Genomic DNA, 13,032 nt, shown 5'->3' with positions numbered 1-13,032 from the left:
TCAGATATAACACAAGTAAGAGGAAACAATAACAAGATTTCATTCCCCATGCATCTTTATTGTGCAGAAAGTGTGCGGGGAAAATATGAACCTTTGCAAATGGTACAAATTCAGTTTGTTTCATGCACTAGACCAGTGAAGAGGACATCGCATGAACCGGAGACAGGCACACACATCAGGCACATCCATTTGTCTACTACTGATACAGTTGTCTGCAAACTAGCATTCTCATCTGAAGAAAGAAACACAAAAATATGCAGCCAGGAATGTGTCAAATAATATACTCCTTCAACCAGCTATCATGTAAAGGAGGCAAACTGAGCCTATAAGTTTTCCCAGGTGTTTTCAGTGCAGACAACACTAAACTGAGATACGTCAAGTAGGTCAACCATGTAGGTGAATGGCAGAAACAGAAAGGAAGTCCAATCCCTTTGTAACAAAGCAAAAGGGAAAGTCTGTTTCTTAAATACCACCCCATACTGCTTAATGTATTTCCTGGGTGGTTTACATTTTAATTATGCAGTCCCTCCAGCAAGCTGGGTACAGAATTTACCAAACTTGGAAGGATAGAAGGCTAAGTGAACCTTGAGATGGCTACCTGGGATTGAATCCCGGTCATGAACAGAATTTGGGCTGCAGTACTGCAGTTTCAACACTATGCCACAAGGCTCTTTAAAAGGATCACTCACTTACCATCAAAGTATGGTAAGTAGAGATGGGGACAAATTTAAAAAATGACAATTCGTTTTGATCTGTTATTCGTCAAGGTTAACAGATCGACGAATACAAATATACGAATATTCTTTGACAAATCGATGAATCAATCTGCCAATTCATCTGCATTTTAAACAGCTATAATACTGGCCCCTGACAACCTAGACACACTAAATTCATAGGAAACCTTCCTCAGATGCATTTCTACATCTCCTGCAAGATTGGTGAACATTGGATCACGGACCCCCAAGTTATACAATCACAAAAAGGACCCCCCAAGGAAAGCTCCCCCTAGGTACTTAGAGACTCCAGAATCACAACGGAGCTTCCTGTGTCTTTCCCCAACATGTTTGCCAATGTTGGTGAACATTGGATATCGGACATCCAAGTTATTCACCCACAAATTGGGTCCCCCTAGAAGAGTTTACCACACAGCACAGAAGCCCATCCTGCCTCCCAGCCACCAATCAGCTGATCAGAAGTCAATAGGCAGCCACCCCCCGCCCCCCGCACACAGGCAGCCACCCCAACAGCCTACCCCCACACTCCCTTCCTTTCCCTACCTTAGCCCCAACCCCACTCCCACCGACAACCCCTTACCTTAATAGCTGCTGCCAGGTCTCCATCAGGCCTTCGCAGCCATGGGGTGTAAAAAGGGAGACTGGCTGCCCTTTGCAATGATGGTGGCTGTGGCTTCATTTATGGTAGGGAAGCTGCAGCTGCCATCTTTGCAAAGAGCAGCCTGGATTCCCTTAGCCTGCCTTAAGGGAATCCAGGCTGCCCTTTGCAAAGATGGTAGCTGCAGCTTCCCTACCCTAAATAGACGTTGTAGACGTTGTCCAGAGGGGCGGGGTAGAAATCAAATAAATAAATAACTAAATAACTAAATAACTAAATAACTAAATAACTAAATAAACAAGTAAATAAGTAAATAAATAAATAAATAAATAAATAAATAAACAAACAAACAAACAAACAAACAAACAAATAAAGCTGCAGCCACCATCTTTACAAAGGGCAGCCGGTTTCCATTTTTACATGCATGGCTCCAAGGCCAGAAAACCTCGGCAGCAGTGATTAAGGTAAGAGGGTGTTGGTGACGGTGGGGCCTAAGGCAGGGATAGGAAGGGGTGGGGTAGGCTGTGGTATTGGGTGGTTGTTGTATGTGTGTGGCTGCCTTTCTGCCACCAATCAGCTGATTGGCAGCTGGTAGGCAGAACTGTGTTTTGAGGGTGTGTTTTTTTAATACAAAGGATGAATAAAACGGGTAAATATTCATACCTTTGTATTCATGAGGGTCTCTAGGACACACAAATACAGATCGACAAATATTTAATGAATCAGCTATATTCATCAGAAAAACCGATCGTTTTTATATTTGTCCCCATCTCTAATGGTAAGCAATGTATTTTATAATTCTAGTATCACCAAAGCTACTAGCCAAGACTAAAAATTTAGAAACACACCAGGGTTCTTCCCAGGATAGGATGATTCCTTATATTAGCTATTTGAGAATGCTACGTATGCAGAAGAAATTGTGCAGTGTACAATGCATTAATCTGTGTATACTTTTGATAGTTGTCCATACTCATCTGTCTCTTTCTTATTCTTCCTTAACACTAGTTTTCATTTAATTCTTTTTTTTTTAATGTAAAGGAGAAGGTGATTTTGCAGGGCCAATCTAAACTCTGATCCATCCATCCATCTTTCATTTTGTTACAAACAAAAGTGGTGCTCACATTTCCAGCATAGCAATTTTTCTTAGAGAATGAAATTCTGACATTCTTTGAGAAAGAAGCTCAGAATTCTTGCATTGCTGAGCACAAGGACCTTGATCATTTTGTGAAACTGTAGCTTTCCCTCCAGCAGACATATCATTATCCAGTGAACAAACTGTAAGACACCATTGCTAACAGCATAATAAGAAATCTACTGCACTTTCTCAGGTGTGAAGTAGCCAAACCAAGATAAAGCTTGATGGGTTGTCACATTAAAATAAGCTGCTTGCTCTTACCAAATTCAGTAGGTGAAGTTCTTTTTTCCCTATAGTGAGACCAGCTTCATACTAGAGATGGGCAAAGAAACTGCATCCTTCTATAGCTCCCTTATTTTAATACTTCCTTTTTCAGCCCTGATGCGACTTTTTGCAGGGCATATTGGTACTCTGAAATCCACAAATCAGCTTAATATAATGAAAGCACCAAAAACAACCTTTGAGAACAGAGCCCAATGAGGAAATAACTGCATAACGTATCAAGAGGTTCCACTCTATCAGCCTGAATAGGGACAAAGCTTTTGTAAAAACCCAACTATGGATATGAATGTGCTAATTGTGCAATACTATTGGTGTTACTAACTACTATTTCTTAATGACTACAAAGTCTCTTGTGCCACGTCGCCCTAAGCACTAACAACTCTTATTTGGTATACTTTTTTTTGTACAATGCAGTCCATTTAATATAATGCATGCACTCCATCTGATAAAGTGGGCAGTCCACAAAAGCTTATTTCTAATAAGACTTGTTAGTCTTTAAGGTCACAGTCCATAGGACTATGTGATTTTCACATTGGTGAAAATCCTGTTGCTTAGTACATTTATTTATTTATTTATTTATTTATTTATTTATTTATTTATTTATTTATTTATTTATTTATTTATTTATACCCCACCTATCTAGTCATTTCGACCACTCTAGGTGGTTTACAACATAAAACATAACAAGTTTCAGAAAAGTTTATAACAATTAATTAAATGATTCTGCAAGATGGGAAAAATATAAAATAAATCAAATAAAGAGGGGAAAAAAGGAAAGAGGTCAGGAATTAACTGGAAGGGAAGGCCTGCCTATACATCCATATTTTTAGTTGGTTCTTAAAAGTACCCAGCGAGGGTGCAGTGCGAATCTCCGGAGGCAGGTTATTCCAGAGGCGAGGAGCCACTGCCGAGAAGGCCTGGTTTCTAGTTCTTTCCTTCTGGGCCTCCCTCGGCATCAGGCTCCTCAGCCTCACCTCCTGGATCACGCGGGTGACACGGGTAGAACTAGGTGGGAGTAAGAATTCTGCCAAGTATCGAGGTCCTAAACCATTTAGGGCTTTATACGTAAGCATCAGAACTTTAAAGTCAACGAGGAACCGAATGGGCAGCCAATGCAGTGTGGCCAAAATAGGAGAAATATGATCAAATTTTCTCACTCCGCTAAGGAGTCTGGCCACCGCATTCTGCACCACTTGGAGTTTCCACATCAACCTCAAAGGTAGCCCCACATAGAGCGTGTTACAGTGGTCTAGTCTCGAGATTACGAGCGCATGGACCAAGGCAGTGAGTGCCCCCACATCAAGATAGGGGTGCAGCCGGGCTATCCACCAGAGGTGGAAAAAGGCGGTGTGGACCACCGACATCACCTGACACTCCATGGTGAACGCCGGGTCCAGATGGATCCCCAGGCTGCAGACCCTGCTCTTTGCGGCAAGGGTCACCCCCCCAAACGACAGGGAGTCCCCCAAACCTCCGATAATGGGGGCGCCCACCCTAAGGACCTCCATGTTGTCCGGGTTCCACCTCAGCCCATTTTCCTGCATCCATTGCAGTACAGCCCCCAGGCAGCGCTGAAGGGACAGAATGGCATCACCTGCAGTTGGTGGAAAGGAGATGTAGAGCTGTGTGTCATCAGCATACTGATGACACGAGGCTCCACACCCCCTGATGACCCCACCCAGCAGCCTCATATAGATGTTAAACAGCATTGGGAAGATAATTGACCCCTGTGGGACCCCACAATTGAGACTCCACGGGGCCGAGACATTCTCCCCAAGCTTTACTCTCTGGGGTTGGTCCTCCAAGAAGGAACGGAGCCAGGCAAGCGCCAAGCCGCCAATTCCCAACTCCGAGAGCCTCCCCAGGAGGATACTGTGGTTGATTGTATAAAAGCCCCCAAGATGTCGAGAAGGACCAACAGAGATATTTTACCCCTGTCAGCCTCCCTTAATAGGTCATCATACAGGGCGACCAATGCCGTTTCTGTACCATGGCGTGGCCTGAAGCCCGACTGAAATGGATCCAGGGCATCTGTTTCATCCAAAAATGCCTGAAGCTGGTCAGCCACCACCCTCTCCATCACTTTGCTCATGAAAGAAACATTGGTGATGAGTCTATAATTGCCAATTCCGTCCGCCGCCAAATTCAGTTTCTTTCTTATGGGCCTAATGAGTGTCTCCTTGAGGGCAGGAGGAACCCTGCCATCAAGGAAAGACCCATTTATTATTGCTGTGGCCCATTCTGTTGTTATCGGCCTGGCTGCTTTGATTAGCCAGGCTGGGCAAGGGTCAAGGGAGGAGTGGTGGCTCGACAGTGGTTAAGCACCTTGGCCACAGTGTCAGGCGTTACAGGCTGAAAGGTGTCGAAAGTTACCGGGCAAGACGGAGCGCTGGACATCTCAGCTCGACTCACTGTATTCAAAAAAGGAGAGAGGTCCCGGCGGATGGCCTCCACTTTAGATTTTTAAAATGCTGCAAACTGGTCCGGTGAGATACTAGGGGGAGGCCCGTCACTCAGACCAGTTCCGGATAGGTCGCGTACTATATGGAATAATTCCGCCTGCTGGTTGGAAGCTTCACTTATCCGGTTAGCGAAGTATGTACGAGCGGCAGCCTTTACCTTAGCCAGGTAAAGGTTAATAGTGACCTTGACAGCTATCCAATTGTAATCCGTCGGGTCCTTCCTCCACTTGCACTCTAGCTGTCTCCTAAACCGCTTCAGCACCCGGAGGACCTGGTTAAACCAGGGCACCGGGCGGACTCTGCGTTGGAGAGGGCGTTTAGGTGCGATCGTGTCTATAGCCCCGGAGGCAACGGTGATCCAGCCGTCAACCAGAGCCTTGACAGGAGCGCCAGCCAGGTCAGCCGTAACACCTCTCATGGCATCCTGGAATCCAACAGGATCCAGTAGCCTTCGAGGGTGGATCATAGCAATAGGTCCCTGCTCCCTGCGAGGGGGGGAGAGCCATTGAGAGGTTACATTTTACCAAATGGTGATCTGACCATGATAAGGGGACGGACACAAGGTCAGTCACCACCAGACCACACTTGCTCCAATTGGTGGAAAAACCCAGGTCCAGTGTATGGCCACCCACGTGGGTGGGGCCGATGACATGTTGGGACATATTCAAGGGAGCCATGGTAAATCACATTTACAGCAGGCCCAATGAATCAATGGGGATTCATTGTGTCAATTCCTGTGTAAGTTCCTTAGATTCAAATTGACCTACTCTAATTGTGGCTTAATAGGTTAAAGTAAGTCATAGTTAGAGTAAGTCAATTTGAATCAATGACACTTACAGAAGAGTTGACTCATTAAATCCCCATGGATTCAAGATACCCACTCTAGTGTGATTTACCACACTAAGCACTAGGTGTTTGGACATGTTATGCTGTTACAAGGATTTTTAAAGCCAATGTATGTGAAAACAATAATAAATATACAAGAAACTTGTTTTAAACAGGGGAAAAGCAAAAATACTAGTCAAGAACATCAAAGAAGACTAAACCTCAGCTTTTTACAGAATTCTTGTACAGAACCACCCAGGTCTTTATTGAGGTACGTAGCCCTTAAAAGGCTGATTATATAAAGAAACAGTTATTGTCTCCTCTTTTTTCCATATTTTGTGCAACTACTTCCCGTTGATTAAAGTGTGTGTGTGTGTGTGTGTGTGTGTGTGTGTGTGTGTGTGTGTGTGTGTGTGTGTGTGTGTGTGTGTGTGTGTGTGTTTCAATTATATGCCCTTTAGCCTCCTGCATTTTAAAATGTGCGCACTGTTTTATGGACATTTTCTTCATCCTAATGTCCTTGAAACTTTCCCAGTGTATAAATATTCAAAGTAAGGCAGATCATCTCTTACAACCAGTTTTGTGTACAAAAGGGGTTACTTTCATCAAAACAGCTGAATCCAATGAACTTTGCTCCCATCCTTATTTCTATTATTCACGTATTTTTACTTGGATTATACTGTATAAGCATGAATGTCAGGGGAGGAGAGAAGAAATGCAGTGGCCACAGAAGCAGAAAAACCAGTGTACAAGCTTCCTGATTCCAGAGGGCAACACAGACACTCTGGACCACATCTGACAATCACTTTGATGAATAACCAGTTGTGGTGATCTCCACTGACGTGCCAAAACAGCATGATTAACTTGGCAACTTACGTCATTATCTGCGTCTCAATTCCTGGTTCCACAAGGGACCCATCCACAAAGAGCGGTGCTGATGTGAAGCCATATTTATTCCAGGTCCTTCCTTCATCAAAACTTATCCTATTATTGAAAGAGATGAGATAAATAACATTTAAAAGGGTTTCACTGGAACCATTTCAAAGGTAATTAAACACCTTCTTAGGCTGGTGAGTGACAGTAGCTGGATTTATAAACAGCATCCATCTTTGCAGTCTTGTCTTGTTATTAATTAATGCTCTGCTTCATGGCGCTTTGAAGAAGTAATGCACCATGAACAGTTATCAAAGTCAATGAGGGATAGCATTGCCTGAGTTGAATGATAGCTTAGTTCTGATCCAGGGAAACTGGAGGACCCTGCAGAAGAAGATTCCACTTCAGTTCATGAACTGCTGCCTCTTATTTCTCTACAGAAGAGCTTTTGTGTGTTCCCAAGATGGTATAGCGCTATTTTGAGCTCAATATTTAAAGTATGCTTGTGACAACCAAGCACTTCATTAAATGAAGTGTGAATGTATTGTAATTCTGCAACAAATTAACTTCATTGGCTAAAAGCTTGTCACAGAATTACACAGGAAGAAAGGCAATAGCATAATTTGCAGTGGCATGTTGCTGCTAATTCATGCATAGCTGCTTGAATTCTTTGTCACATGCTAGTCAGATGGCTTGGCCCAGTACCAGAAATCCACACAGTAATTTGTTAAGTAGCATCAGTTTACCCCTGTGAGTTATGCTGTTGCTCTTCCATCAGTATAACTCCACAAGAGGATTTTGGCCATTGTTTTGAACCCTGCAAACCCACATAAAACAACCTAATTAATAAACTAGACAAATAATTTCATGAGGTAAAAGATAAGTCTGTACTGGTAGGTAATTGATGAACACCATCTTTATGCTTTTGAATTTGAACTAACCTGATTTGCTGCTCCCTATCTATGGATTGGGACTAGAGATGGGCATGATTTTTTTTTAAAAAAATGCAACATTCATTAAAAAACATTCAGATTAATTCATCTGAATTAATGCCCCTGACAAATACAAATCAATGAATTTTTAGCGATTTTTGATCCATTGATTTGTTGGGCTATAAAACACCCCACTCCAGGCACCTAGAGATACCAAAACTGCTGAGAAGCTTCCCCTGACTTGCCTCCTTATTCATGTTTCATTGACCCTGATGAATCATGAATCAAAACGGATTGCCATTTTTTCAATCCATGCCCATCTCTAATTGGAACTTAGCTGTCCATTGGTTTTCATGCATCCCAAATGTTCTAACATTGTTCTTGGCTCAAAAAAGTATTACTATAAAATTTAAATATAAATTTTGAGGAAATATACATGCAGGAATGTTTACTTTAACAAAATCTGTTTAAAATGTATTTCTATATAATTTTTAATGCAGATCAATATAGACGAAACAGACTAGTGAGTGAACCCATAAAAAGTGACAGAGATGGCAAACTGGCATGCATTCCTCCAATAAACTCAGGGTAATACTACTGAACCATCCCAAAATATTTTAAGTGATGATATTGATCTCAGCATTCACTGTGACCTTTCTTATATTGGGCTGTGAAACCACTATGACAGCAGATCAGTCTTATTTTAGCTGTCTCTCATTTAAACTCTAGATCTGAAAATTTCTATAGTATCATACACAACTTTTCTTCTCAAATTAAGAACATGTGGCTATCAAAAAAATATCTCTAACACCTGTATATTAAGGATCTGAAATTCTGCTATATCTTCCCAATATAACACAAAGATTGAGTCTGAAATTCATCATCTAAATTCATCCCTGTATTCTGAACATCTAAGTGACTGTGTCTTATTGCTGTAAAATACCAGGAACCCTCCATTTACCAAGAGCCAATGTAGTACTGATAACTGATAGTCAAAATGATGGAAATTTATTTCTTCCCTTCCCTACTACAGCCCTCTACTCTGTCTAGAAAACATCTCTGAAAGCTGATTTTCTAAGGTACACAAGAGGTGCAGAGGAAAGAAGGTGAATGTCTTCCTATTGGTTTTGTTGATACAGGTATCTATGTCAGTGAAATCACCACTTTGGATTCCACTTATTATATTATTAATTATTTTATGACAGAGTTGGGCACACATCATTTGTAGCAACTCTCACTTCCTTCAGCTGCTTTGTGACTGACTCTGTTCTTTTCAATAGTACATTATTGTATTCCCTGATAAAATATTTGGGTGTGGAAATAATACTGATAGAATTAGATATACAGTACAACTGTGTAAAAATTCTTTGTCACAATGTCTGACCAAACTTTTTTTAAACGTTCGAAACTCCCAGTATATCTATAGGCTACTCTGGCTAAAATCTTATTTCACTGCATCAGTAGATAATCCCCATTAAAATCTCCGAGGTGCTTTCCTCCATTACATATCAAGACCCCATGCAGACCAGATGGCCTTAAAATCAAGACTTCCTACTTTTTCTTTCTGTCCCCTTACATTTGTAACATGTTGCCTGACAAAGAGATCTTGAAAACTTGCATAGTTCCTTTCTGGTTGGCTTGATAAAAATAATACCCTATATAGATTCTGAACATTGTTTTATTCCCAGCACAGCTCTCCTTGTTTTTGTTTGTGACTGTAAGACTGCGGAATGCAACCATTCAACAGAGGGAGTTCACATGTAGGAAAAAAATGTTTGTACCTTTAGAGACTAGGATATTATTCAAGGAGGTTCCATAAATCCAACACAATAGGTAAAACTACTTGATTTGGTGTCTGTTGACTTCTTTTCCTCTGCCTGGCATCTAAAATTAAGTCCAGTCTTGATAATATAGAATATAAGACTGCTTAAATTATTTGACTGACTTCTGAACCAAATCGTTCCATTGTGAATGTATCTGGGCTGAGTCAGAAGGCAAAGTCTTCTGTTTCATCTCAAACACCATGCAGGCTACATGACCTTAAGGTCACTGCACTCCCGCCTCTCTCCTTGTTTTTGCAACATCTTGTCTGATACAGAAGTTTATAATCTTGAAAGTTTGCACATTTTCCTTGACTTCTGGGATGGTCAAATAAAGTTTTTACCCCAGTATGTATTTTGGAATTTGCTTCATGGCCTACCTTTGCTTTTATTTTAAGTTCAAAGTATTTTTATCTTTCAGAATATACATGAAAGCCTGTCACATTTGAATTATGGAAAATTGCACTGCATCATTCAGAAATTTAAGAAATACAGTGATTTGTAAAGTTCTTATCAGAACATGGGTCTAAGAAGTATTGACAAGGTTGTTTCATAAGGAACATCAAATTTGTTAAATGTCCACAGAGAGTTGTATCCCCTTTAAATTTAATTGTATGATTAGTGAGCAAGAGCTAACTCTTCTAGAATCCCAAACTGCAAGCTTTATGTTTTGCAATCAAAGAATTAAATCTGTTTATCAACATAGTGCTTTACTGACTGACTGATTGGTTTAACTTTAATGTTTATATTCCCACTGCCTGGGTTCAGGCTCTGGAAACAGGCTCTTGAACACACACACACACACACACACACACACACACACACACACACACACAAATAAAATACATAGAGCAATTCAGTAACCCTAATCTTTGTTGTTTCTTTTTTCACATATTTGTTTGATTGGTGCCTAGAAGCCATCATGAACATGTGAAAGCAATATTCATGGCTGAATGACCTCTCTGATGAAAAGACTATATACACATCTTGGTGCAAATCTAGTGGAAAGCTCCCAAATGGCACTGCACCATCTTGCATTCAGGAGTGATTTCAAATATTTTATTATTCATGCGCCTCTTGATGCTCTGAGCATCAGTCATCTTTTGGTGTAGTATCAAAATTTTTTCTTTTAGTACAGGCTTCTCCAATCTGTTAACTCTGAAGATGGTATGCATCTCCCATAATCCCCAGCCAATGTATGCAATGACTGTGTGGCCAGAATATGGCAGGAGTTATAGCGTAATATGTCTGAAGGATACAAGGTCACAAAAGACTGCTTTAGTGAAATATCCCATAATTAGTGATGGAAGAATCTATGTTACTTTTGCATGTTTTTTAAACCATTCTATCACTGTACTAACCTGTAAATTCTTAATTGTGAATGTATAATCCCTATTTTCTCTGCAACTAATATTTAAATACATATTCTATGCCTGTATTCAGTGTCATCATTGTACTGGTGCGAGTCTGGCATAAAATAGATCTCCAATATTGGCTTTGATTGCACAAGAGGTTTGCAAGCAGTTGCACAAGAGATTGTGCAAACTGCTTGTACAACTGCTTCTGCAATGGTCTAATCCAGTGCGACTACACCAGGATGAATCTCCACTGTGGTCATATTATGTTGGATTTAGGTTTATATGTTAAAAATCTGGTGCAACATGGAGAAAAGAGTTACAAGACTTAACAAGTTGCCACTTGTATTCTTCATTGTGTACCAACTGTATGAGTTGCTGGATAGCTCAGTGGTATAGATATCTGGCTATGGAAACAGAGGTTGGAAGATCAAATCCCCCCTGTACTTTCTTGACAAGGGCTGGACTCAATTACCCTTAGAGTCTCTTCTAGCCCTGCAGTTCTAAGATTATTATTATGATGATGAAGAAAAGTGCAAATTCCAGTGGCTAAGTTTTGATCCTCACCTTAGTCTGTAAGGTGCAGATGAAATAACTTTCTAAAGGAATGTACAAAGACTTAATTTCAAAGCATCCCTAACCATAATGGGAATCTAACTGGGATGAATAAAAAATGCTGTTCTATGGGAACTGAATGTTAACCTCTTGAATGTACAAAATCACTAAAGAATCTTACAGTGTTTCAGGTTTCAGCTCATTAACTTCTTTCAAAACCCTCTATCAGTGTAACTGAGGAAAAGACACTGTTCAATAAAAATCAAGTAGAAAAGATTATAATTGCTGAAAGATAGCATTGTTTTTTGGTTGAAAGCGGTAATGCGTGCGCACGCGCACACACACACATACACACACACACACACATGAAGTGAGGCATTACCACTTTATAGGGAGAGGGGGGAAATGGATGTCAACTCCTGAAAGCTCTTTCCCTCTAATTTTCTCCATTAGCAGCTTTAGATTTTGGAGCAGGTCAACCCATTAGAAAAAGTACAACACCCAATGTGTTTTGCAGAAACACATTGCTAATTGTAATTTCAGTTCAACACTGGAGGCAGAAAATATTTTTGCTCCATAAGACATTGAACAAAGAGGAACAGTACAAATAGGAAAGTAAAGTTGATTGGTTCTATTTTAATTTCATTGTTGTTGTGTTTTAATACATATATTTTTGTAAACCACCATGAATAGTGCTTTTTACTAATGGGATGGTATACAAATCAAAGGAAGGAAGGAAGGACACTACATCAATTCTTCACTCTTGTTTCACACTTCACTCTTGCTGATTTGGGCTTTTGTTACATGACAAGACAAGAGGACCAAGAATTTGCAAGCCCCATTTGAGAAAGGACTGTTATTTTTCCTCATGAGGATCTCCATAATTCAGATAAACTTTCTCACACAAAACTAGTGAAAAGCTGAAGACATATACAGAGCAAGCACAGAACAGTGTCTGGTTATCTCCAGTGCTTGTCAGTCTCAAAGTCCATGTCACAAAGTGGCCATAATTTTGATTTTCTGCAAATTTGCATTATTTGCATTAAAACATTGTTTGTGTTCCCCCTCTTTGTGCCCTTTGCCTGTGATTGACACTCCGTTCAAATGCATAGGGGTGGATATAGTGGGACCTTTGCCCAAGGCCACAAAGAGGGGGAACAGGTTCATTCTAACAATTGTGGACCATGCCACAAGGTATCCTGAAGCCATACCCTTGACTAACATTGAAACTAACACAGTGGCCGATGCTTTGGTGGGGTACATGTCCAGGATGGGATTTGCCTCAGAGATAATCACAGATTTGGGCGCATCGTTCACGTCAAAGCTCATGAAACGCTTATGGCAAATCTGTGGAATTAAGCACAAGGAAACCACTGCTTATCATCCGGAAAGTAATGGGTTAACTGAGAAGTTCAATGGGACTCTAATGCGCATGATTAGGGCTTACTTGGCAGAGAATTC

The 13,032-nt window shown here is 40.8% G+C and overlaps 1 protein-coding gene across 1 annotated transcript in view; it reads right to left on the bottom strand.

Moving 5' to 3' along the window:
• SORCS3 (sortilin related VPS10 domain containing receptor 3) overlaps positions 1–13,032 on the bottom strand; it is a 603,874-nt gene that overhangs the window by 113,099 nt on the left and 477,743 nt on the right. The window contains exon 14 of the mRNA XM_072995578.2: positions 6,913–7,020. Coding sequence (XP_072851679.2) covers positions 6,913–7,020 — 108 coding nt within the window. The remainder of the gene's footprint in view (positions 1–6,912; positions 7,021–13,032) is intronic.

This window comes from Pogona vitticeps, chromosome 3 (genome assembly GCF_051106095.1).
Source record: "Pogona vitticeps strain Pit_001003342236 chromosome 3, PviZW2.1, whole genome shotgun sequence".
In the NCBI taxonomy this organism is placed as follows: domain Eukaryota; kingdom Metazoa; phylum Chordata; class Lepidosauria; order Squamata; family Agamidae; genus Pogona; species Pogona vitticeps.
This window is presented reverse-complemented; position numbering and strand designations above follow the sequence as displayed.